This window comes from Carassius gibelio, chromosome A7 (assembly GCF_023724105.1).
Source record: "Carassius gibelio isolate Cgi1373 ecotype wild population from Czech Republic chromosome A7, carGib1.2-hapl.c, whole genome shotgun sequence".
NCBI classification, from domain to species: domain Eukaryota; kingdom Metazoa; phylum Chordata; class Actinopteri; order Cypriniformes; family Cyprinidae; genus Carassius; species Carassius gibelio.
This window is the reverse complement of record NC_068377.1, coordinates 7,485,497-7,511,317: the sequence shown is the minus strand read 5'-3', so window position 1 is coordinate 7,511,317 and position 25,821 is coordinate 7,485,497. Positions and strand designations below refer to the sequence as shown.

The 25,821-nt window shown below is 40.1% G+C and overlaps 2 protein-coding genes and 1 long non-coding RNA gene across 8 annotated transcripts in view; 1 reads left to right on the top strand and 2 right to left on the bottom strand.

Annotated features, from left to right (window-relative positions):
* Nucleotides 1–107: 107 nt before the first annotated feature.
* LOC128016542 (FAS-associated death domain protein) lies at nucleotides 108–4,796 on the bottom strand. Its single transcript, XM_052601117.1, has 2 exons — nucleotides 4,476–4,796; nucleotides 108–1,033 (listed from the first exon to the last, which is right to left on the bottom strand). The coding sequence occupies exons 1-2, from the start codon at nucleotides 4,774–4,776 to the stop codon at nucleotides 762–764; spliced, it is 573 nt and encodes a 190-aa protein (XP_052457077.1). The 5' UTR covers nucleotides 4,777–4,796; the 3' UTR covers nucleotides 108–761.
* On the top strand, nucleotides 4,446–22,973 carry LOC128016543 (uncharacterized). 3 transcript variants are annotated; one of them, XR_008184195.1, is made up of 5 exons: nucleotides 4,446–4,587; nucleotides 4,795–4,958; nucleotides 16,788–16,897; nucleotides 20,305–20,474; nucleotides 21,895–22,973. It is a non-coding gene; the product is annotated as an uncharacterized LOC128016543 (long non-coding RNA). The 3 variants fall into 3 exon arrangements; XR_008184197.1 differs by lacking the exon at nucleotides 16,788–16,897; XR_008184196.1 differs by lacking the exons at nucleotides 16,788–16,897; nucleotides 20,305–20,474; nucleotides 21,895–22,973 and adding an exon at nucleotides 8,160–9,229.
* Nucleotides 7,226–25,821, bottom strand: part of LOC128016540 (anoctamin-1-like) — a 53,174-nt gene continuing 34,578 nt past the window's right edge. For all 4 annotated transcript variants that reach the window (XM_052601111.1, XM_052601110.1, XM_052601109.1 and 1 more), the window contains 13 exons: nucleotides 25,404–25,486; nucleotides 24,543–24,611; nucleotides 23,380–23,454; nucleotides 22,771–22,972; nucleotides 22,565–22,676; nucleotides 20,714–20,771; nucleotides 20,285–20,385; nucleotides 17,729–17,865; nucleotides 16,767–16,919; nucleotides 15,408–15,460; nucleotides 9,234–9,418; nucleotides 9,033–9,138; nucleotides 7,226–8,436 (listed from right to left, as the gene is read on the bottom strand). In XM_052601111.1, the coding sequence (XP_052457071.1) occupies nucleotides 8,239–8,436; nucleotides 9,033–9,138; nucleotides 9,234–9,418; nucleotides 15,408–15,460; nucleotides 16,767–16,919; nucleotides 17,729–17,865; nucleotides 20,285–20,385; nucleotides 20,714–20,771; nucleotides 22,565–22,676; nucleotides 22,771–22,972; nucleotides 23,380–23,454; nucleotides 24,543–24,611; nucleotides 25,404–25,486 (1,532 nt within the window). In that variant the 3' untranslated portion in view covers nucleotides 7,226–8,238. The remainder of the gene's footprint in view (nucleotides 8,437–9,032; nucleotides 9,139–9,233; nucleotides 9,419–15,407; nucleotides 15,461–16,766; nucleotides 16,920–17,728; nucleotides 17,866–20,284; nucleotides 20,386–20,713; nucleotides 20,772–22,564; nucleotides 22,677–22,770; nucleotides 22,973–23,379; nucleotides 23,455–24,542; nucleotides 24,612–25,403; nucleotides 25,487–25,821) is intronic.

Sequence of the window (25,821 nt, the reverse complement as noted above, 5' to 3'; positions counted from 1 at the left end):
ATTTATCATTGTGAAAAACATGGATGGAGATACAAAAAATATATCATGATAAATGAATATCAATTTAATATACATATTAACACAAGAAAATAGCTGAACTCAAACACTTTTGGACTGCATATCTCGTGGCTTTTTAGATATGAGCAGCTTTATTTTTAAAAGTATTGCAATTCAGGAATTTCATTGGAGATCTGCATTGCTATACACATGCATAGATAGACGCTGACAGATGAGGGTTACTTTCAAACAGAAAGAGCAAATGGATTCATCAAAGCAGCAACATCAAACCCAAGCATTAAGAACTGTTACATGAGCTCTGTTATCAATTCAGAACTACATTTGAGCTCAACTGTTCTACCTGACCTGGGTTGTGTTTCCCAAAAGCATCATGAACCTAAACGCGATCGAATTATTGCCCCTCATTTGCACATTGTTCAATTATACATCAAAGTCCCTTTATTCCTTTTCTAAGTGTCTCACATCCCTTGACTAAATCAGTGAATACAAGAACAGTGTTGTGTTAGGAGTGTGTTCTGTAAAAACGGAAAAATCCTTACACTTTGCAAGAGACACTTAGTCACTTATTTCTTGCCTTGCAATGTCGTGTAAAATATATTAAATAGAATATCTAAAGCGATATTTATATGCCAAAGCAGTGTACATCTGTAAAAAGGATTGGATTCCGTTAGTTTACACTTCGAAAAGAAGTTCACATTATTCACCCCAAAGTTCTGTTGTTTTATAACAGAATGTGATTATTTTCAGCGTGCATCGAGGTCTTTCTCCACAAGGTCGGCGGTGAGGTTCTGGTTGCAGTCCCGGAGAGCTTTGATGAGATCCTCCACTCTGGCGTTTTCTTTCTTCATCTTCATCCACTGTGTGATGAGCTCCCTCACCTGCTCCTCCAGGTCACGGCTGTGCTTCTCCTGGATGCCCTCCAGCTGAGTCTGCTTAACACCAAGTTTTCTTCCAAACTGAAGCCACTTTCTACCCAGATGTTTAACGATTACTTCAGTTGCAATGTTTATTTTTTCTAAAAAAAAAAAAAAAAGAGAGATACAGAAAGCATTTGAATTTGATTAGAATCGGAATAAAACTCAAGATCTTTGAGTGGTTTTCTGCAGAGTCACTAGTTGCCTAATAACAATGTGTCATAACCTATTTTTGTTCAATTGTCACATACAGTTTTTACATTTTTAAATAATTTTGTCATTTCACAAAATTTGTGTACAACCCTGTAAAGTCTGACTTAAGACAAATAAACAAACAAAAAAATGTATAATTTGAACAAAATGTGAAAGAAACTGAAGGAAACAATGGTATATGTGTTTTACGTTTTGTATCACATTTGATACATCAGGCTTTTATGGCCCATATAGTTTGATATGAGAATACTTAGAGTTGGGTCCGAGTCCACCTTTGTCGAGTACGAGTCAAGACCAAGTCCACAAACATCGAGTCCAAGTCCGAGTCCGAGTCCAAAAGGGGCCGAGTTGGACTCAAGTCCGAGTTCTTAAAGGCCGAGTCCGAGTCGAGTCCGCCCGAGTCCAGAAAGTAATTAAATTAAAAAAGATTATAAATTGGTATTATACATTTTACATTCTATTAATATTTTAACCTTTCAACCCATTAAACCAATGGCAATATAAAAATGTAATAAAAAAATACCACTGTTACATCTAGTCATTGCCATTTAACATTTTTATTTTATGTCAACAGAACTAGTTTCCTATCAAAAAAGTTTTCAAAGGTTTTATTGTATTACAAGTGCATGAAAATACAAATGAACCTATTTTATTATTGTATCACACTATATTGTCCTCCAGTTAAAGATGACATTTCAATTATTTAATGCCTCTCCCCCACATTTGACAGAGGTAAAGTGCAGCCAATGAGGAGATCCTTAATGATGACATTATGAATTTCTTGTTGTCTTGGAGAACTTGCATCATAAAGTTGCATTGCTTGTTTGGTCAATTCTGGTCTTGCAAATCCTACTATGCTGAGCTGTGCAGCATCTGTTGGTTGCTGCTGCTGTCTTTGGGTTTTCGGATCACCAGTACACTGAACCGAAAACCGTTTCTTACGGAGGCTCCGATTTGAGAACCGATGAACTGATGATACTGCGCATGCGTGTAATTTTTCAAGTATTTTGTTAAACATCGGAAAGTGTGATAAAAGTATAAAACAAATATGTATATATATATATATACGTTTTTTTTTAAGATAGGGGCTACATGTTTCTAATCTGTATATTGTAGATTATGTATGGGCCAAAGGGGTTTTCAGGGAAGTTGGACAATAATTAAGACTCTAAAGACTCCATGTTTAATATGAATAAGGGATGATTTATGAAATATCTGTACTGTATTTATAGTTAATGACAGATTCACAAACTGAGCTTGTAGTAAACAAAACATGGACACGAGTAGAGCAGCTGATGATACTCAACTGCAGCATGTGCCGGTGTCCTGACATTTTATCCTAACCTGTCAGATTTTTCTACCTGGGTTTTGAGCGATTCTCGTTCTCGAGTCAAGAACCGGTTGTATCAGTTTTCAGATCATCAGTAAACTGAACCGAAAACCGTTTCTTTCGGACGCGTCCGATTCGAGAACCGAGGAGCTGATGATACTGCGCATTCGTGATTCAGCATGAAACCGACTGACTCACAGCGCGTCTGAACCGAACTGATTCTTTTGGTGATTGATTCTGAACTGATTTTGTGCTAATGTAATGAGTGCGGGTAAACCGAGGGCTTGAATGAAGGGCAATCTGACGAAACGTAAATTCATTTAATAACAAATACATCGCAATGGATTATGTATCCGGTGAACAGTTTTTTTTTCAACCGGTTTATTGAATCAAACCGTCCGAAAGAACCGGTTCGCGGAAAAGAATCGAACTTCCCATCACTAATCCACATTGATATCCAGTCAGTGGTGCGTGTGTTTCGTCTGCAAGCGTGAGACTTCTGCCTGCCGGTGTGGTGCAGTAAAATGACAGAAGGGGAGACATTCATTAATTTTTCATTTCAAATTTTCATTTCAAAGTTTTATTGTTACACATGACGTGGACTCGACTGTACTCGGAATATTTTCCGAGTCCAAAATGTTCAAGTCCGTGTCAAGTCCGAGTACAAATTCACCCGAGTGCGTGACAAGTCCGAGTTCATTCAAAATTGGACTCGAGTCCGGACTCGAGTCCGAGTCCAAGTTCGAGTACCCCAACTCTAAGAATACTTGAAGCTGAAAAAAGTCCCATACTGAACAAAAAGTGTGTTATTTGGTGTCAATGTTTTTGTTATAATGGTCAAAAAGTAAGATAGTAGTGTATAACAGACTACTTGCATATAAATGGTCTCACTACATTTCCAAATAATGTCTTCGTAAGATTGTAAATGCTTAGTTTTATGATCAAAGCTCTAGTTTTTATTGTGGGGGCCAAATATATAATGCAATGCAATATAATGATTAAGAGTTAATAAATCATCGAAAACCTTTTAACAATATTTTTTCCAGTTAACCTGCTTCAGTCCGGTAAATGTTTATCTTATTATTAACAACATCATTCCAATTTGTCAAGGTTTCAACAACAAATTTTTTTTAAGGTGTACTCAGTATTTTGTCTGTTGCAGTCCCCGATATGACAGTGATCTTGGATTTATACTGACACCTTGTGGTGTGGCTGTAGCATGATGCTAAAGCTAATGTTGTCAGTTACCAATGCCCTTGGGTAACCTAATGCAAGTGTATATAATTATAAATCTATTTTTCAAAAGTATTATTTTTTTCTTTTGTGTGAAATTTTCTTTAATTGAAACAAAAACACCGAGTACCTTTAGGATCCTACAAGAACTATAAATGGTTCACTTTAGAAAATAATTTTTTCAGTGTAATATGTTTTGCAAAATTTCTCATTTAAAAACACAAAGCGAACTATACTGTATAAGCTATGAGTAATGATCAATAAAGAAGGACCACCTTAATAAGTATTTAGATAGGGGGGGAAAAGGCCACTGCGACCCGTAATGGACAAGAAGAAAGGAAAGGTCAGTCACCTTAACTGTCATTATCAGGATAGTGTCTAATGAGTATCTATCTAATAAACGCATATTAGTGAAAAATACACAAGTAATTCTGCTAAAGTTATTGGAGGATACAATACTACTTAAGAAAAAAGTACTACTAAAATATAATAGACATTAGTTGGTGAAAATGACATATTTACCATGCCAGTGATAAGACGGAAGTAAGTTAACCTTAGCAAGTGAACATTATCTCAGTGAAACAGCGGTACAAAACGATAGAATAAAATTTAAAAACAAAAAACTACACCTCAACCTGACTTTAAGCCATCGTTTAACTTAAAATTCAAAGGCATTTAGAGTGTTAAACAAAAATCATCTCTGACGTCACCTGCCTCACTAGCCGCTGTCTATGGATGAAACGAAAGGGTTGAGTAAAAGGACAAACCTCTCTTTTCGGCGTCCAGGACCCCAGCAGCAGCAGCAGGGCTTAATCTCTCATAATCATCGATGAGCTCCAGAAGAACTCTCTGACCGATCTGGATTAGGAGATCTCGCAGGTGCTCCGTGTTATCAGGCCCAAGTTTAGTTTTTTCGATCAAGCACTCGAAAAGATCAATCCCCTTATTGATTTTCTCGAGCCTTTTCTTCCCGATGTCGGTGCACAGAAACTTTAAACTTGTTAAATTATCTTCAGAAAGTTTATCAGAGATCGCTAGTAACATCGCTCTAAATCCGCTTTTTTCCATGTTGTGTTTGTTTTAAAGCTAACACCAGTAAACTACAGCAGTGCCGCGCGCGACGCCCGAGCGGATCATCTCCCGCTTTTGCTTTCAGCTCTGGCTTTCAACATCATGAAAACCCCGCAATCTGCTTCGGTGGGTCAGCTAGAAACAAAAAAATGACACCCGCCAACAACTTCAGTGTGAAGGTAACTTGTTTCATAGATGAGTCGTTCTTTAGAACCAGTCTTTCGGTATTAATGAATCATCTGGGCTTATTCGCTAATAGCGGATGATCCGATTCATTGGCGAATTGTTCTTTGGAATCTTTTTTTTATTTTTTTTAATGTTCCCGGATCACGATCACGCGGTTCTGGAGTCAAAATTAGACGTTCAAAGTTCTAAAGTAGTGCCAACATGATTGTAAGAATTCAGAACTAAGACGGATTTTTAATCGTAATTTTCTGAGCACTAACATAAAGTTGTTGAACAAGTTCATTTGGAATGAACCGGGAAAAATAACCTAACAGCCATGTTATTAAATAACTAACACATATTCGAGACAAAGTTTTATTACTATTATTATTTTTATAAGTAACTTTAAAACACACGAGTGCATTTTCCCAGAGATGTAAATGATTCAATTGATGACTCGTTTTTGTGAGCCAAAAGAATCGATTCGCAAAATGAATCGAATCTCGCAACGCTGAAGGAGGGAACTGAAGTTACCTACTACTTCCCATCATAATGGCCCTCCCTCTTTATTTAACCCAAACGAGTGCTATGAGCAACAGCAGCATACATTAATTCAGTGAGTTCTTCCCCAAACAACATTTGACTGGCCCTCCGGTCAGCAAAAGAGTCAATAAATGTGTACATACCAAATAAATAGGACATCTTTATTTTCGAAACAAACAAAAGCAAAAGTACTGTCATAACCTCCCATTAGCAGTTTGAGACACTGAAAGGCCACAATAACACAAAATACATTTAAAGGTTTCTTTCTTTCAACCAGTATGTGGGTTGAAATAACAGTCTATAACTAGGTTTACATTGTACATTTATAATAAATGTGGAATCAAGGCCCTTCCGGGGATATATGAATAAGTGAGGAAAAACAAGAGTTTTGTTTAATAACTACAATTTATCTGAAAAAAAAGCATGTCATGGCATGTCCAAACACAGTATGTCTTCATGTTAGCCTATAGTAATATTATATTAACTTCATTTAAAACCACTCTTTTATTTACAGTGGCATTGCGAAAGTTTAGGAACCCCTTGCAGAATCAGAAAATTTGAATAATTAACAAAAAAATAAGAGAGTTATTTTTTGCATGTTATTTTTTATTTAGTGCTGTCCTGAGTAAGATATTGTACATAAAATATGTTTGCATACAGTCCACAAGACAAAACATTTGCTGAAATTGTTAAAATAACCCCATTCAAAAGTTTGGGAACCCTTGGTTCTTAATACGGTTACCTGGATGATCCACAGCTGTCTTTCTGTTTTATGATGGTTGGGCATGAGTCCCTTGTTTGTTCTGAACAGTTAAACTGAGAACTGTACTTCAGAAAAATCCTTCAGGTCCTGCAGCTTCTTTCAAATATTTGAACCCTTTCCAGCAGTGACTTTATGATTTTGAGATACATCTTTTAACACTGAGGACAATTGATGCATTAAAACACAACTATTAAAAAAGGTTCAAACGTTCACTGATGCTTCAGAAGGAAAACTTTTGAACACGATGAAGAAGTCTAAATTTTTCTTATTTTTTTAATATATATATATATATTTATTTATTTCAATTTAGTTCTGCCCTTCGTAAGCAACAGAAGATACTTGTATGTTTCCCAGTACACAAATTAAGTACAATTTACCTTGATCTTCAAATTCCAAAAGTTTTCACCCCCCTGCTCTTAATGCATCGTTTCCTTCTGGAGCATCAGTGAATGTTTGAACCCTTTTTAAATAGTTGTGTTTGAGTCCCTCAAATGTCCTCAGTGTGATAAGATGTATCTCAAAATCATACAGTCACTGCTGGAAAGGGTTCAAATACGCAAAGATGCTGGAAAACTGAAGAATCTGCAGGACCTGAAGGATTTTTCTGAAGAACAGTTTTCAGTTTAACTGTTCAGAACAAACAAGGGACTCATGCACAACCATCACAAAACAGAAAGACAGTCGAGGATCATCAGGTAACAGCACACAGTATTAAGAACTAAGGGTTCCCAATCTTTTGAATGGGCTTATTTTAATAATTCAAGCAATTTTTTTGCCTTGTGGACTATATGCAAACATCTTTTATGTAAAATATCTTACTCAAGACAGTACTAAATAAAATAAAAATAACATGCATTTAGTATGATCTCTCTTATTTTTTGAAAATTATTTTCACAGATTCTGCGAGGGGTTCCCAAACTTTTGCATGCCACTGTATCCCACTATAGTTCCTGTAAATGAAAGACACGTGCAACATTCCAATATATATAAATTTCATTAAGGTTGAAACATCACAAATCAAGAGAGAACATACAGGTAAGGCAGACAGACACAAAACTCCATCCACATGACCCATTTATAAATGCAGCGCATTATCATGAATATTAAGGCCTCTTGTCATGGGTTTATATACAGCGTACCCTTTCTTAGCACAACTTGATTGCGTTTTCAGATGCACTACCTAAAAAAAAAACAAGCACTTGCATGCTGCCAAATATCCCCAAGATCAGTTGAATTCCTGTCAGAATCACTCCAGCACATATAATAGAAATTCTAGAATACAAAAAAGTGAGCATTGTAGTGATTTTGATTAATCTGTAGTGTTTTAAAATCTATATTTTATCTATAGACAGCTAAGGGCTAAACAGACACAATCATTACGTTGATAGAACAGAACTAACTGTGCTTAGTACCTAAACCGCATGATATCAATAGTTGCTAATTCACTTGACCAGAAATATTCTGAATGAAATGTCTAATATTAAATAATTTAAAAAGCACTTGAAACGAGTTGGTTGAGAGTTCAATCCTATCCTATGACATGAACGTTACATTTCCGTGTTAAAATTCATATACAAGTGTTGTATTTTCAAATAAAATGCTTATTAGCGGTCTATAAATGCTAAAGCAGCGATGCTTAACAAAACTTAATACAATATTCATCAGTCAACAGATAAAACGATACAAACCCTACAGCCCTCTTTCCAAACACACCTACCAGCAGAAGTTGCATGTAGCTGACAGAAAAAGATCCAAGAGAGTGCTTAATTCAGTAACGGACAAAATAAATCTTTTTCTCGTAACTTTTTTCTGGTATACCAGTGAGGCGGCAGTCATGTAACATTCTGTTACAGCACTGATCTTCCAGGCCAGACCAGTCCTCTACAGCCTTTCCATTCTGTGTGAGCAGGTCACAGAGCTGGACTGAGGCCCTGGAATGGACCGCATACTGCTTCCCTCGCAGCACTGGGATCAGAGCGAGTGCCGGACTAAGCTTGTGAGCTGGGGCGCGAGCGGAGCGGCTGGGGGCTTGGGTCACCGATTGTGTTCCTGTACTTCTTGCCCTGTTCCTGTTTCATGAACAGCTCCACAATGAGATTTCTCTCCTTGTGTATCTGAATGCTAATGTCCTTGGGAATGTCTGGGATTAGCCAATCCACAAAGTCACTCATCAGCATCACCACATTCTGAACAGAGAGACAAGAGAGAAGTGACGTGTATTAGATTGACTCATGGAAACTGTTAAATTGTAAAAAAAAAATCTAGGTCAGTGTTGTTGCTGTTAACTTAACTTAAAAACTATTCAAGCATTTGTTAATTGAAATAAAGCTGAAATATTAGACATTTTAAAATATTGGAGAACTAGAATGACTAAAATTAAAGCTAAATAGAAATATAAAAAAACAGCTAATAAAAATGACGCGCACACACACACTCACACATAAATATATATGTGTGCATGTGTGTGTGTGTGTGTGTGTGTGTCTGTGTGTGTGAGAGACTGCGTCAATAACACTCATAATGGCAGTAGTTGAAATTAATTTATACCCATTTTATAATGGTCACAAATTATTTTAATATATGCATATGGACCGAATGATATTTTTGTATTACAGAAATGAAAGTGAGATTTTCCACTTCATTAGCATTTTAATAATTTAAATTAAATATAATAAATTATTATTTAGGTGAAATTACTGATCAATGATTAATTTTTTACAAAGAAATGTCCAGATCATAATCCAAAAAGTTGGTATTTTTATGAATTTTGATTTTGACTGACCTGAAAGACGATGATGAAAGCTAACCGGGCCGCCAGAATGGCCCAGAATTGTCTTGAGAACTCGTATGGCGTGTCAGACCATGGAGGGTCCCTGTAATCTTTATATCTGTGGATATTATAAACATTACGAATATAATAACCTGTCATACACCACAAAAAAAATAAAAAAAAAACCTTTTTAGTGCGAAACAAACCAAGTACCTGCAAACCTCGACTTTGTATCCCAGATGCATTGACTCCATGGGTTCTGTGCCAGGCTGGAAGTGACTAACATTGAAGTATGAAAGGGTGTGATTGACAAAGCCATGAAGAGTCCCGTCTGGACTGTACATGTACTGATAGACCAGGCGTGGGATGAAGTCAGAGGTGAATGAGATCACAAACGCCTGAAGGATGACACATTAGGATTAGCTCTCGCCAAACCTTGGTAATGAGTTCCCTATCATAGGTCACTTCGATGCTGCGGTGACGTCACCACGTATGGGGAACACCTCTGGTGTGACGAATGTCTGAAGCCCTATACCATCCCGCCAATCCTATTGGCCAAATGGCGCATAGCACCACCCTGCGCATGCGCGCGCATGATATACCTGGGTGCAGCGCGCCATTTCGCTCAGATTTCATTCCTTCAGGAATAGCGAATCATCTGTGCCCTATTACTCGCGTTCTCCAGCGATCTCTTCGAGCAGTGTTAACTCCTCTTCGCGGACGCGATGAGCTTTCGAAAATGTAAGGAGCCATGTACCAGGTACATCACGGCGGGGGACACTCATGACAGGTGCGTAGTATGTCTTGGTTTACATCACGCACAGGCGGCGCTTAGCGGCCTTTCTTCCTGTCCCCATTGTGATGGCCTGCGGCTCAGAGTACTGCGCTCCAGGGTGGAAGTTTTCTCTAATGTCGCCCTCGAGTCTAACCCCCGTCAGGTCACCTCTGCGACTGCCGAGGCACCGCACGAGGCGAGGGCCTGGGGTGACACGTGCGACATGGATTTTGTGGACAGCGCAGCGCTGGAATATTCTCCACATCGCTCGCTCTCCCCTACCCTGCTGCAGAATAAAACTTATACTGAGCCCGTCGTCTTCTCTAATGAGGATTTACTTCCCACACCGGAGGCATGCACCGCCATCTCCTTCGGTTGTGGACGCTATGACGACGATGTTTTATCCACCGCGGCCTCGGGGTCTGAGGACTTCGCGACTGACACTAGCCCTCTTCCTCCTAGCGGACAGGAGAGGCGTGTTTCCCCCTCCTACAGTGAGCTGTTGGATGTGGTTTCTCGTGCGGTGGGTAAATTGGGGCTAGACTGGGAGGTTGACAAGGCCGAGGCCCAACCTTCTTCCAAGCTGGACGACCGTTTTCTAACCAGTCGGACACCTACACAGCCCCGGAGGCCTTTGCCTTTTTTCCCGGACCTCCACCAGGAGGTTTCGAGGTCCTGGAAACAGCCATTTTCGGCGCGGATTACTAACGCCGCGGCCGCGGATTTCGCCACCGTTTCTGATATGGCGAACCATGGCTATACTATGATGCCCCCGGTGGAAGAGACTCTCGCCGAACACCTTGCGCCTAGTTCGGCCGCGGCTTGGAAGTCTCGCCCCCTTCTTCCTTCGAAGGCGTGTCGAGTCACGTCTAGTTTGGTGGGTAAATCCTACATGGCGGCTGGTCAGGCGGCTGCGTCGCTCCACTCTATGGCGGTCCTTCAGGCCTACCAGGCGGAGTTATTGAAGGAATTGGATGAAGGTGAGGGCATCACACCGGAGGCAGTTAAAGAACTGCGTAGAGCTACGGATTTGGCGCTACGCGCTACCAAACATACCGCTCGTGCAGTGGGCCGTACTATGGCCGGTTTGATTTCGGTTGAGCGCCACCTCTGGCTTAATCTCACCGATATTAAGGAGAAGGATAAATCTTTCCTTATGGATGCCCCTGTCTCCAGGGATGGATTGTTCGGTGAGGCTGTCACGTCAGTAGTGGAGAAGTTCAGGGCAGCGAAACAGCAATCAGCCGCTTTCCGCCAGCTGATTCCCCGCAGACCCAGGGAGGTCGAACGCCGGCAAGCGCCCGCGCGTTCTCGCTCAACCTCCTCTCACCGCCAGCGAGCAGCCTCTCGAGAGGAACCTACACCCATGGCGCCTCCTCGTAAGGACTGGGGCCCTAGGGTTTTTCCTCCGGCGCACCAGCGTCAACGTAAGCGATTGAACCTGACCTCGACGGCTAAAGCCTCTCGTTCTCGGGTGCCGAATAGCAGCTCCTGATCTTTTTGCTGCTTGCCAGGGACTGTGCCCTCCGCTAGAGAGCGCTGTCGGACCGCTTTCGCGCATCCCACACTCTCATTGCAGTCCCCATGCTCAAACATTGATTGTCTCGCCGCTAACAGCGCCTCGAGCAACATTGGATCGAGCTGTAATGACAGACGCTCCCTCAGACACTCTGCGCAATCCTGCTTTCGGAGTTCGAGGGACGACTCAAGGACCCTGCACAAACGGCCCGTTTATGACGGCTCGCACAGCCGCCGCTTTTTCGCTAGCGGCAGAGCCCGATGTTCCATCTGTTGGCCTAATTCCTGCCGTGGACACGTTTCAGGATTATACTCAACGGAACGCAACGACTCCGGCGCATACGCTTCCCCGGTGCACGAACACCACGGGTTTTTCGTGTCCGGTCGTTTTAACGCGTATGACGGCGTTGCTGGGAGCGGAAGTTTTGAAACCGTTAATATTGTTTCGGGCCGCGTGGGAACGCTTGCCCGGCATTCCTCAATGGGTGTTACGCACGGTTTGTCACGGATACACCATTCAGTTTCGGAAAGGCCCGCCTCCTTTCCGCGGAATTCTTCCCACTACGGTGAAGTCTACGGAAATGGCGGTGCTGCGACAAGAAATGTCAGCTCTGCTGAGCAAAGGGGCTATAGAAGAAGTACACCCCTCTCAGATGGAGACAGGTTTTTACAGCCGTTATTTCGTGGTACCGAAAAAAGACGGCGGGTTACGACCCATTCTGGATTTACGCCGTCTGAATCTTGCACTCAGACCGAGCAAATTCAAGATGTTGACGTGAAATCTATTCTGTCTCAGATCCGACCAAGCGATTGGTTTATTACGATCGATCTGAAGGATGCGTATTTCCATATTCAGATCGTCAAGAGACACAGGAAGTTCCTCAGATTCGCTTTAGAGGGCAAAGCGTATCAGTACCGCGTTCTTCCCTTTGGCTTGGCTTTAGCGCCCCGTACGTTCTCAAAATGCATGGACGCAGCTCTGGCCCCGTTGCGGCTCCAGGGCGTTCGTGTGTTGAATTATTTGGACGATTGGCTGGTGCTAGCGCAATCGCGGACTCAAGCATACTCTCACCGAGATCTTGTGCTGAATCATTTAAACAGCCTGGGCTTACGAACAAATTTCAAGAAGAGTGTTTTAACTCCCTCTCAACGGATAACTTTTCTTGGAATAGATCTGGACTCTCGCGCGATGACAGCGAAGCTTTCTCTCCCGCGCGCTCAGTCGATTGCGTCATGCGTGCGGCACTTCAAAGCGGGTCGCACGGTGACGGTGAGATTGTGCCTCAGGCTCTTGGGTCTAATGGCAGCAGCATCCCCCGTGATTCGTCTGGGATTGCTTCAAATGCGCCCCTTTCAGTGGTGGACGAAAAGGCGGAATATTTCACCCCGTTGTCTCCCGCATCGCACGATTTCGGTGACACGGCGGTGTGTGATGTCGCTGAAAATTTGGATGTCAACCGAATTTCTCCTGTCAGGAGTTCGATTGGGAATTTATGCTTTCCGAGAGACTGTCACGACGGACGCGTCTTTGACTGGTTGGGGAGCTGTGTGTCGAGGGCGACCAGCCCACGGAGTGTGGACAGCGGCTCAGCGCGGCTGGCATATAAACAGACTGGAATTACTGGCAGTTTTTCTGGCTCTCCAGTATTTCGCGGATCTGCTGATCGGCCGTCATGTGCTGCTCAGATCAGACAACACAGCGGTTGTGTCTTATCTGAACCATCAAGGAGGATTGCGCTCTCGCCCCCTGTGCAGGCTGGCGAGGCGTGTTCTTCTGTGGTCTCGGGACAAGTTTCTCTCGATCCGGGCCATTCATGTCCCCGGACGATTGAATTTCGGAGCGGATCTGCTATCCAGACAGGCTCTGGAACAGGGAGAATGGCGATTACACCCCCAGACGGTGGATCTTTTATGGCGGATATTCGGCAAAGCGAAAGTGGATTTATTCGCATCGAGCATGACTACGCATTGCCCGCTATGGTTCTCCCTACGCTCCCCATCGCCCCTGGGCGTGGATGCGTTAGCTCACAGCTGGCCCAAGACCAGTCTGTATGCTTTTCCTCCGATTCGTTTGATCCCAGCGGTATTATGCAGATTACGCCGGGACAGAGTGGAACAGCTGCTGCTGGTGGCTCCGCGATGGCACACGCAGCCGTGGTTTGCGGATCTGATCAGTCTGCTAGCGGGCTCTCCGTGGGAGATTCCCATCAGACAGGATTTATTATCACAAGCACAGGGGCTGATTTGGCACCCGAGGCCAGATCTGTGGAAACTGTGGGCGTGGCCACTGAGCGGAGTGCGTTAGTATGTCCCGGTCTTTCTGCTGAAATTACTGAGACTATATTGAGTTCTAGAGCAGCTTCTACGAGACGCTTATATGCTTTCAAGTGGAGACTGTTTACAGCCTGGTGTGGTAATCATAATGTGGATCCAGTTTACTGCCCAGTGGCTTCAGTGCTGGAGTTCCTCCAGGAGCGTTTCTCGGATGGCGTTACACCAGCCACTTTAAAGGTTTACGTGGCAGCCATTTCAGCTTACCACGAATGCATAGGCGGTGCCTCTGTGGGGCGTCATCCATTAGTTTCTCGTTTCATACAGGGTGCGCGACGGCTGAGGCCTTTCCGCCCTGTGCGAGTTCCTTCATGGGATTTATCCATTGTGTTGTTAGGTTTATCAGGGCATCCGTTTGAGCCCTTGGAGACCGTATCGGATAAAATCCTGACTCTGAAGACACTTCTTCTCATGGCTTTATCCTCCCTCAAGAGAGTTGGGGATTTACAGGCTCTTTCTGTTTCACCCTCATGCATGGAATTTGCACCAGGCTCTGTGAAGGTGCTGCTGCGGCCCAGGCCTAACTATGTTCCTAAGGTCGCATCTAACCCTTTTCGCTTTCAGCAAGTGGTTCTGGAAGCTTTTTCACCTGCCGAGGCCGGGTCAGGAGATCTAAGTCTTTGCCCTGTGAGAGCTTTAAAGACTTATGTGGATCGCACAGCCCCTTGGCGTGGTTCTGACCAGCTGTTTGTCTGCTTTGGACATAAAAGTAAGGGCCATGCAGTTACAAAACAGCGCATGTCCCATTGGCTGGTGGAGGCAATTTCTTTGGCCTATGAGGCGCGCGGACTCGCTTCGCCCTTAGGGGTTAAGGCTCATTCCACTCGAGCTGTAGCTTCTTCTCAAGCTTTTCTCAGTGGCTCTTCTATGGATGATATCTGTGCTGCGGCAGGATGGTCCTCACCGAGCACTTTTATCAAGTCCTACAGTCTGGATGTGAGGATGGCCCCTGGCTCCCGGGTTCTCTCCGCTTGAGCAGTTGCTTCCTCGGATCTCAGTTATCAGGTACGTCAGGCGTTTTGGTATATCGTTCCCATACGTGGTGACGTCACCGCAGCATCGAAGTGACCTATGATAGGGAACATCTCGGTTACGTATGTAACCTTGGTTCCCTGAATAGGGAACGAGATGCTGCGGTTCTGGCCGTTCCGTACCTTGATAACTCTTCATCTTCAGTCATGAAATCTGAGCGAAATGGCGCGCTGCACCCAGGTATATCATGCGCGCGCATGCGCAGGGTGGTGCTATGCGCCATTTGGCCAATAGGATTGGCGGGATGGTATAGGGCTTCAGACATTCGTCACACCAGAGGTGTTCCCCATACGTGGTGACGTCACCGCAGCATCTCGTTCCCTATTCAGGGAACCAAGGTTACATACGTAACCGAGATGTTTCTAGGAGTTTGTTAGTGTGCCCTGTGATCTCTAGTAATGGCTTGAGTCTCACGTTCAGTGGCTGTGAGATTTCTTTCCCCCGTTTTATTATCCACCAGCTGAAAATCATCAGTCAGATGACTCGTAAAGTAACAGCACAGGTGGGACAATTGAAGGTGTCACTTGTGTTCACAGAACACATTTTTGCAGAGGGAGTAATTCAACCAAGGATTAATGCTTACTTTTGAAAAAATGTACAGTAAATCTGACAGGGAACTATATTAGTAGTGATGCATGCCGCTAATAATTACTTTGATGTAATTTTAAATGATTTAAATGTAAATCTTGACTTATTTATTTCACAACAAACACATGCAATTAAAAACCTACATTTACAATGACAGCCACTTTACTGATTCCTCTGAGAAGAGTGTACCAGATTCCTGGAAGACAAAGAAACAGAAATAAAGAAACATTAGATTACACGTATTTGTATTTTAAAAGTAGATATACTTAAAGTCACTAATGACATGATTGTATTAATTGTCATGAAAGTGAATAAAGAGAGTCACACACACACACACACACAAAACTATTATATCATAATACCACTAGGTGGTGATAAAGCTTTGACACAAAAATTATGACAGCTTGCCCTGATATCAGTATGAATTATCAAAATGCATGACCTGACAATGATCAAATCTTCAGTTAAATTATTATTATATAGTTGATTTTTGACTGGATGACTGCCAGAGGTAGCTTATAGTGTTGCTTTATCCAACAGCTGTTAGATAAATAATTTGAAAAAAGTATATTGTTGTTGAATTTTATAATATACACATGTACAACATATAATAAAAAGGTAAAACCTCATAGTAACTGAGATAGTCTTGTAATGTATTGGCCATTCATTCATCCAGAGTATTATTATTATTATTTGATAATAATTATAATACCATTTCACACAACCATTTCAATGGCCTTTGGAATATTTCCTGGAGATACAATCAATTATTTTGAAAATACGTTTATACAAGAAATATACCATGATGAAAACACAAAGATAACTTTAAAGAGACATCAGGCCAAAAGGTCAAACCACTAACAGAAATGACTTTTTCACTACGGGGTATTATTCTACCTCTTACTGTAATTTGATTTCCATAGGCATTTATTACCTTCATAGGGGCAACTGGTTTTCTAACCTTATTAGACATTTTTGTCTTGCTTGTGGATACGCAACATTTGAACTGTGGCTTTTTGGGAACTATTTTCATTAATGAAATATCACTTCATATTAATGAAAGAAACAGTTAATGTTTATTTAGCTGCTGTAGAAAATCAATATCACCTTTGTAATTGTACTAACATTTGGAAAATCATCACTTGCGTGCTATTGCTTAACTATATTGCAGGTTTTCTATATATATATATATATATATATATATATATATATATATATATATATATATATATATATATTTATTTATTTATTTAGAGGCTTTTCTTTAATATCCTAAGTTTCAGAGTATAAATAATTTGCAGTATATTATTCTGTAGATTTACATTTGTGCATTGGCCCACCTTTTTTTTTATTTGTTTTATTTATCAGTTCCCATGATCTTGGCATTGTTAGAGCAATGCTCTATTGTTTGAGCTACAGGAATGCTATAATTATGTGTATAAACTTTACATTTCAATTAAGATCACGAATAATGCATTAAAAATCAGTGTGAAGATACCGACCAATGTCCTTTGCTCTTACAGCAATCGGCCTTCTCAGCTCCGTGACAAACTTTTTGGCATCAAGACGGATCTCAATGATGTTGTTCAGTAGAGCAAAAAGAGGAGCCAGCGGAAAGGAGGCCACAAACAAGGTCACCATCCCGAACTGAATGACTAGATAAGAAAAAGAAACAAATAACACAAATAAAAACTTCCATAGAAGGTTCCACTGAAGAACATGTAACAGAATTACTGAGAACATCTTATCAAACATGATGAAATAAATCAGACTTTGGTATGCTGGGAAACACAAATCGCCCACAGAGTAATTCACAAGAATTTAAATCAGTCCTTCCTGGATTGTCTTTTTAAGCTGATGCTCTGAATGTTACTAGTTTAGGGTTTCAGGAGGAGATACAGTAGGTTAGTGACATGCTCAGAGATGAAGGAATGGGACAGGAGGGACTGAGAGAGATAGAAGACAGAAGTATGGATGGAGGATGGTAGATGAGGGGGTGGGATGTTATTAGTGAATTCAAGTCAGAACTATAGCTCATAATCTCACGCTGCTCTGCCAGCCCCCCTTTGGACCCACAATGCCTTTCTCTTAGCCGAAGTCCATCCCACGCTGTAGCAGAGATGAGGCGAGATGAGAGGCTGGTAACACACCAACTCTTGTGTATAATACTGCAGATCCTTCACAGAACGGATGTGCGTTTTCCGTTTACCATGCACGCAATCTAGGAGCTTGAATTACTCTCATATAACAGTGCTTTGAACAGATGAGGTGTATAAATCGGTCTAGTTGTGTTTAGATGTTTCAGTTAGTAGTTGTGGACAGCATGAATTTAACAATACATAATAAGAATCTGTAATTACAATAAATGTTTTATGATGCAGGAAACGAGCAGGACCAGAGAGATTACTAACAAATGTTGATACGTCTGTACGTGTGTGTGGGCGCGTAGTGTGTAGTGACTCACTCATTTCCATGTACTCTGGGTTGAGTCCGACAAAGGGCCCAAGGAAGTGGTCCTTCTCGTGACGATGAAGTGTTTTGTTCAGCTCTTCCTGATGCTTTTTGTCTATCTTGCGTTGTCGGAGCATTTTCTTTAGTTTTCTGTGACAAAGATATAATAATGATCACTGTGGATTTTGCATGTAATTAACGTTGTGAACTAGTGGTGAACATGGCGTTTCTGTTACATGATGACGTGCTCATTTTCTCATTTGTCAAACAGTTTTGGTTATGCTACAGAAAAAAAGTAGTAGTAAGGCACAGTTTTCAAATGAAATAATGGTAAGTAAATGATGACAATTCATTTTTGGATGGACTATTCGCTTATGGCATTTTTCCAGCTTTTCCCTCATAAAAAGTGACACGAGTAAGAATGATATTGAAATATTTACAATTTTGCAATAATTTCTTAAATATTTGTACTGAGGCTAAATAGAGTGACTGTATTTTTCAAACTTCATTTGAATGCTGTAGCATCCAGGACATCAATCTTTTAATAGATCATCGGTGACCCGGGACCACAAGTCACTGGGGTATATTTTTAACAATAGAAAATCTTTTATCTCAAAAATCATTAGGATATAAGGTAAAAATCATGTTCCATGAAGATAGTTTGTAAATTTCCTACCGTGAATATATCAAAAGCTAATTTTTGATTAGTCATATGCATTAAGAACTTAATTTTGACAACAGATAATTTTCTCAGCATTTAGATATTTTTTTTGCACCTTCAGATTAAAGGGGTCATATGATGCAATTAAAAACATATTTTCCTTTCTCTTTGTAGAGTTACAAGCTCTTGGTGCATGAAGAAGATCTGTAAAGTTGCAAAGACTAAAGTCTCAAATCCAAAGAGATATTATTTATCAAATTTAAGACTCTGCCACACCCCCCTAAAACGGCTCATTCAAACACGCCCCCACATGTCTATGTCACTATGTGGAAATATTTGCGTAATGTCGCCCAAATGTTCACGCAAAGAAAGAACATGTGGTTTCAGTAACCGCAGTTAGTGTTGAAGCATGTCAGGGAGATGCTTTGTGTATCTAGTGCAAAAGCACTTAATTTGACCTTCCGAAAGTAGATGCATTCAGAAATATTTAAGATTACTTTTAACAAAAAAGCAACGCATTTTATGGACGACCGTTTCGAGGTAATTCTGACTTTGCTACAAACAATCTAGCACTTCTGAATCAGCTACTGTAAGTATGTTTTGTTATTAGTTTAAGTATTTGCTACTGAATGTTCAAATGCAGAGTTTTGTGCGTAGCATGTCCATGTGTGTTTTAACTGTCTGCAGCTTGTGTACTGCAAACACATATGAGCTTCATCACTAGCTGCGTTTACATGGACACTTTTTGCTTCCATCGGAATAAATTCATTCTGATTCACGAATATGAACGCTACGTTTACATGAACGCTAAATAAAGTGATCGGGTTTATATGTGCATTTACACATCACAAGCTTATGATCGGATTTACTCTTTTGACATGCACATTGCATGAATATACAGAATTTCCCACTACCGTTTTAAAAAGCACACGTGATATTTATCTACTTCTAATTAGGCAACGACCAGCACTGTTGTGCTGCTTAAAGTTACTTTAGAAAAAAAAAATTGTAGTAAAAGTGCCCTTTCCCACACAAAAGTGCCCCTTCTTACATTTCCTCTCACTCAGATTACAAAAGGAATAAACCACCCCTTACAATCAGATCAAAATTTTTGTCCCTTTCAGGCTTGAACTAATGGTAAAATGAAGAACATTATTAACCATCTTTACATTTATTTTGAAAGATGAAGTGATTATGGAAAGGGGCAATACATTTCTGACTTTGTAGAAAACGAAAGAGGCGGGGCATATACAATAATTTACAGTATTTAAAAAATAAAGTGTTTTTTAAGCATGTCAACATACATTCTGTTACACCAAATACACAAAATAATGATCTTTAAAAAAAAAAAAGCATCATATGACCCCTTTAAATTGTTAGGATCAGACAATATTTGGCAGAGATATAACTGACCATGCATCAATCGAAAGCTTATTTATTCATATATTTAGAAAAATTGACACTTAAGACTGGTTTTGTGGTCCAGGGTCACATTTAATAAATCTGACCAACTGAGGTTTTGCTGCAGAAATAAAGGGTAGGATCATGATTTTTGGTCATTGCTTTTGGAATTGGAAATTGTGACGTGACATCAGACTCAGATTCTGCACATTCAGCTCAAAAATAGTAGAAAAAGTTAGCAGATTCTGTTTGGACCTGCTCATGTTTTTCCCGAGATGCGTTTACAATCCAATATATTTGCATTTGTCCAAGAGCAAGATATAAAGTATTAGCAAGCAAGACACAAAAAGATCATTTCATTTCAAGTATTTATAATGCTCTAGTCAAAGTACAGTTATTCCCTAAAGCAATCATGTCTAGAAATGTACACCACACCTATAATGCACAGTGGGAATCTATCGGAATTCATAAATCTACAAATGTTTTCGCTATGCTGTATGTACTTACGGAACACCTATCTCAAACAGGTTATTCTGGATGAGCTGTTTGCCAAGCATGGTGATGCAGAGCTGAATGCACAATTCCATCAGACAGCCGGCATGGGCGCACTGCAGGGTGAAACAGAGAGAGATTTCAATCAGTTACAATGGAGTTGACTGGCTACACACCTCTGAGAGTGTTAGTCATCAGGACTGAGGTAACTAGGACAATCTATCAAGTTACTTTTCATATGATGATGTGGTTACAAGACTCCAAGAACAGATTATGGTTAAGAATGAACTTTGCTTGTACATGCACATGTACACCAGTTGGTCAGTGAGATTCATTGTTTATTTTTGAGAAATACATTTTTATGGTTTATGACTCCCTGCTCTTGAAAAGCACCAGCTGCCGCTAGTACATATAAAAGGAGGAAATTGATTATTAGATATGTACCTCTTCCATCCGGTAAGACCCCATAACGTAGATATATTTGCCAGGACGTCCAATGAGTCTGGAGGCATTGGATAGAATAAAGTTAGGAGCTGAGTTTACCAGCTACTGCACAAATGCAAGTGGAGATTCACAAAACAGAGATTACATTAAAAGTACCATAAAGGGGAGGTAGGAGGTTAGGGGGTTGGTGGGGGTAACTCTGTTCCACAACCTAGTGAGCAATATTATATTGGTCAGAAGCATACTGTATGTCACATGTCGTGCTTTTTAATGCTTATGTAAGGAATAAGCATTAAGGAATTGAGCGAGAATTCCTTGGTCAATCAGGTAGACCAGCATTTTTGTCCAATGAACAATTAGGATTCAACCCAGTACTATTATTCATGAACTAGCATGGAGGGACACAGAAATGTTTGCTGATCTAAGCTGGTGTTTATGGACGTTTGCTTCCGTCAGGGGTTACAAAAAGTTATACTATTACGATACATAACTTTGGCCAAATTCTAAAGGCATGTCCAACCTGGCGGCCATAAGCAGTGACAGAGCCACGGGACATCATTCATTTTCAGTGAGCGATGACAATTTCAGGATGACAATCTGGTAGTGAAGCAACAAAGTTGAGTGGAGTATGAGCAGTAATAAGAAGCGACAACTACCAATGGAGTACAGATAGAATCACCGCCTCATACTGTTGGATACCGTAGGAATGCCAACTAGAAACCAAGAATGCAGTGACTCATTGTGAAGGCAGCATAAAAGAGTATCAATATGATTAGTCAGTACATAATACATTATGCTTAATACATGGTTTCTCTTGTTTAGAATATTGCAAAATTATAGTACGTAGTTTTGTAGATCTGTATTAATTGAACTGGTACTGTAGGGCGGCAGTCCTAACAATTTACCAGCTTATAAATCAGGAAACCAACTGGGAATCATTTACAGAAATAACTGTTCCACAGACAATGCCCTTGTTACTCCATTGCACATTTGTGATTTCCAACTTGCCTGCTGCACACTCTTCGCTGGTTTTCTTTCAACATAACCTCCACTCCCTCACACTTGTTTCTATGCTCGCCCACCTCTGTTCACCCAGCTAAAAGCTCATTCTCTCTTATGTAAATGTCGCATTTAAATCCACTTGTACATATTGTCTAGACAGCATCTCCTCTCTCCTCCAGGCCTGTTTGCGCAAAATGCCCACTAACCCCTGAACATCTGATGTTCTACGTGAAGCCAAACTTGAGGGAGAAAATGGCACCAATCGAAGTTCCTGTTGAAATGAGGAGCAGAAATTGGAGACCTTGCTCAGTCACTGAAGCCCTGTGGCTGGCAAAAGCTGCCTCTAGATTAGTTTTCCTCACTCTGCTGGATCTGTCTGCAAGTGAAAAATCACCAGATCCTTCTCTGAAGTGAGCAGCATCTAAATCACATCAACTGTCCATGGGGGTTCCCCAAGGCTCCGTAATTTTCCCCTTACTCTTTTCAGAATACACAACAATCATTGGGACCGATTAACCAGATACATGGATTTGAAAATAAAGCATGGTGACATTAAGACCACCCATGCTTTACCAAAAACACAAATTCTCAATTTCTATTATATTAGCAACACATGGACATCAAAATCTCTCATGTTCTTTACGTGAGAACCATCTGTAGAGAGTTACAATGTCTATACATTGTTCCAAATCAGTCATTTCTTTTTCGGTTAGGATATAGCAAAGTAAATAGTTGACAACAGGGCAGCTCACTAAGTTTGGAAAAAAAGGGAAATCCTATTGCAGATTTGTTAATAACCGAGTATTTGTGTTCAATTTCAGAGTGAATGCTTGGTAATAATAACCTCACCTGCCTCTGAATAATGCCAGGTACACAATAGGGGTAAATGCATTTGCAAACTTCAATATGAACGTCTTGAAGATCAGCCTCTCCTCAAAACTCTTGTCAGTTTTTGGCACTTCTGATGGGTTAAAAACAACAGCAAGTTCTGTAAATATAATGTTTTGCAACACCGTGGACAACCTAAATGTTTTGAGAAAAGCAACCAGAAGTACCCATAATAGTGAGCCAACGTGCAATTGCTCCATAGACCTCATCCATTATGATGATGATAATGAGATTGATGATAGCGGCAGTGGTTTTAACGGTGGCCCGTATATTAGTGCGGAATGTGGGAGTGGAACTCATGTGCAGGGCAGTCATAATGGAGACCCTGTATAGCACCACACCAAACACGATGGCCAAGGTCACAAAGATCTGCATTGAGAACACAAATGCACACAATAAGAAAAGTGACTAATTATTATCAAATAATACACTGACACAAATAGGATACAGCATCATGCAAAAGACAACATTACTGATTACCAATGAAATTATAGAAAGCCGAATGTAAGTCAGAATGACTTTTTTATTATGCAACTGAAAATGTCTGATAATAGAGGGCTTTATGAGATCAAGTGAGCAGTATTTGTCTGCTCTTGTGATTTTGACATGGCCATCCATATATAAAATAATTTGAATGGTGTTGAAAATGAAGTACATTTAAATAATAAAATGTTCTGAGAGTGTTAATGTTCTGAAATTCCTTTTATTAGTTATATTTAAAACCTATGTGCATCACAGCATTGTAATAATAGAAAAAAAAAATGATCAAGTCTTACCAAAAAAACCATCATGATGATAATAGTCATGTAAGCTGGCATTCTGTCTCTACATGTCAGCTTCACATTTTCTTCCTAGAAAAAGATATGAAATGTCAAATGTGAGATCAGAACATATAATCCAGACACACCCTAACACATATATCTTGCAATAGGAACTTGGTCGAAAATTAGATGTGTAGATTCCAGCATGCTTTGGCCTCAGAAGGGAAAGAGAGGGTCAAGCCGAGCAGAGCAAAAGCAAGCCCCTAGACATGCCACACAACTGTGCGGTCACATAACATAGAGCATACGACAACTGGGTCAACATCTGAGCGCAATATGTAATCCCAATAATCCAGACATCCTTATGACAGCAAGGATGGCATGAATAAATCACTAGAAAAAAATATTGCTAGTATCAGCATTGCCTGTGTTGTGCCAGTCACTACAAATAAAGCCAAAATTATTTATTGGCATATGGTCTGGTCCACATTTTATATTATTCCATCCAAGAACAACCCACTTGGACAATAAGGGGTCCACTAATCAACATGTTGAATGAAAAACAACAGTTTGCCATTTAATTCCATGTGACACTACTGGCAGTCAAAAATTTTGTTTTTTTTGGAAAAGACAGTACACAGTAATATTGTGAAACATTATTATAATCAGAATTTTTTTTTTAATATTTCAGTATATTTTAAAATATCATTAATTCCTGTGATGGAGCTGATTTTCAAAAGTCATTACTCAAGTTTTTAGTGTCACATAATCCTTCAGAAATATTAAGACATTTCTTAATATTATCAATGTTTTTGCTGCTTAATGTCTTTTGTAGAAACCATGATACACTATTATTTAAATAGTTTAGGGTAAGACTGAAAAAAGAGGAAGAAATCAATACTTTTATTTAACCATGATGCATTCATTTAAACTAAAGTGAGAGTAAAGACATTTATAATGCTAAAATAAACGCTGTTTTCCTTTCTATTCACCAAAGAATCTCAAATAAATACATCACAATTTCCACAAAAATATAAAGCAGCAACATTTTTTTACATTTATTTTACTTCCAGAAATTGTGTTAGTCCAATTGGCAATTCTGTTTGCAATATGTAGCAAATGGTCGAGCAAATGGATTTTTGTGTTTTTCATCTAAACACAAATTCATAAAGACCTACCATTGGGGATTTCTCTTTCTTCAAGGACTTCTTCATGACATGGAACTCATACTCTGCTCTCGGCTGACTCTGGGAAAAACAGAGAAAGCAATTCCCAACACATACACGACTTAAATCAGTTTAAAAGTGAAAAATAGCGGAAAGAGATAACTGGTTATGGAGCCAAAAGCAGCCATGAGCATTATCAGTGAACAGAGCAGAAATTCTGGTAATAGCAACACAGTGACAATCAGTGAAAGTATAATCCTTAAAACCAAAAGTTCGCAGCGCCACAAATACATATTCCTTTCCACATTCAGCAGCTTTAGAATTTATTAGTTCCTCCTGCTTATTGGCAAGCCTGGAAAGACTGTGACTGCAGAAAGGAAAGTGAGCAGCTTTTGACCTGTAAGGCCAGAGGAAGAGAGAACAGGAATCACCCAGACTTCCACAGCAACAGACCGATAGATAGATAAGTGCTGGTGGAATACTTTACACAAGCAAGAATGTGACGCCAATGCTTGAAGAAGACTTTTAAGATATTATGAAGAATATGTTAGTACTTAAATGCAACTTTAAAGTTATGAAGGAAATAAATTCAGTTAATACTGTGAATAAACCAATTCCAAACCTTTTGTTTCCCCTATACAAAACAGGACAAAAAAAAAACTATGAAAAAAAAGTTTGATTTCATGGCACTGAATCAAAAAATAATAATAATAATTCAATTCTTTACACCCAAGCCTCAGGATAATACGAACTTATACAAGAAAATAATGGAGCACAACTACAAAACATACATAAACCCACATAATTATCTTATCAACCTCAAATGTCTTATATTGACAGTTTCCTTGGTCAACATGGGTGAGCGTGACTAACCTCAGCGTCTTCAAAGCTGGTCAGGTCCCAGATGTAATTGAGCCTCATTTGCCTTCTCTTCCAGTGCTCCATAAACATGGTGGCTGTGGGACACAGAGCAGTAACCTTCACTTAATAACCACTCACATTTATAAATACTGATCTGCTGGGTGCTGATCAGGGTGGTTTCACAGTTAATAAAGCTACAACTGAAGCCTGTAATGTCTCAGAGGCTTTCTTTTTAAATTGCCCTCTCCTTATCAAGAATATTGTCATTATTATTTCATTCATTTACAGGGTTGGTAATTTTGGAATCACTAAAGAACCATGGAAAATTCTCTTATATCTGGCTGTAAACCTTCTTTGGGAACCCATTTTAATGGTTTTGGAGACCTTTCCACATTCTTAGCTTATGAGTGAACCCCTTTAAAGAGAACTA

Coding starts and splice junctions, on each gene's coding strand:
- LOC128016542 (XM_052601117.1), bottom strand. CDS start 4,776: ATGGAAAAAAGCGGATTTAGAGCGATGTTACTAGCGATCTCTGATAAA. Junction 1,034..4,475: donor CCTGGACGCCGAAAAGAGAG/GTTTGTCCTTTT, acceptor TTTTTTTTTTAG/AAAAAATAAACATTGCAACT.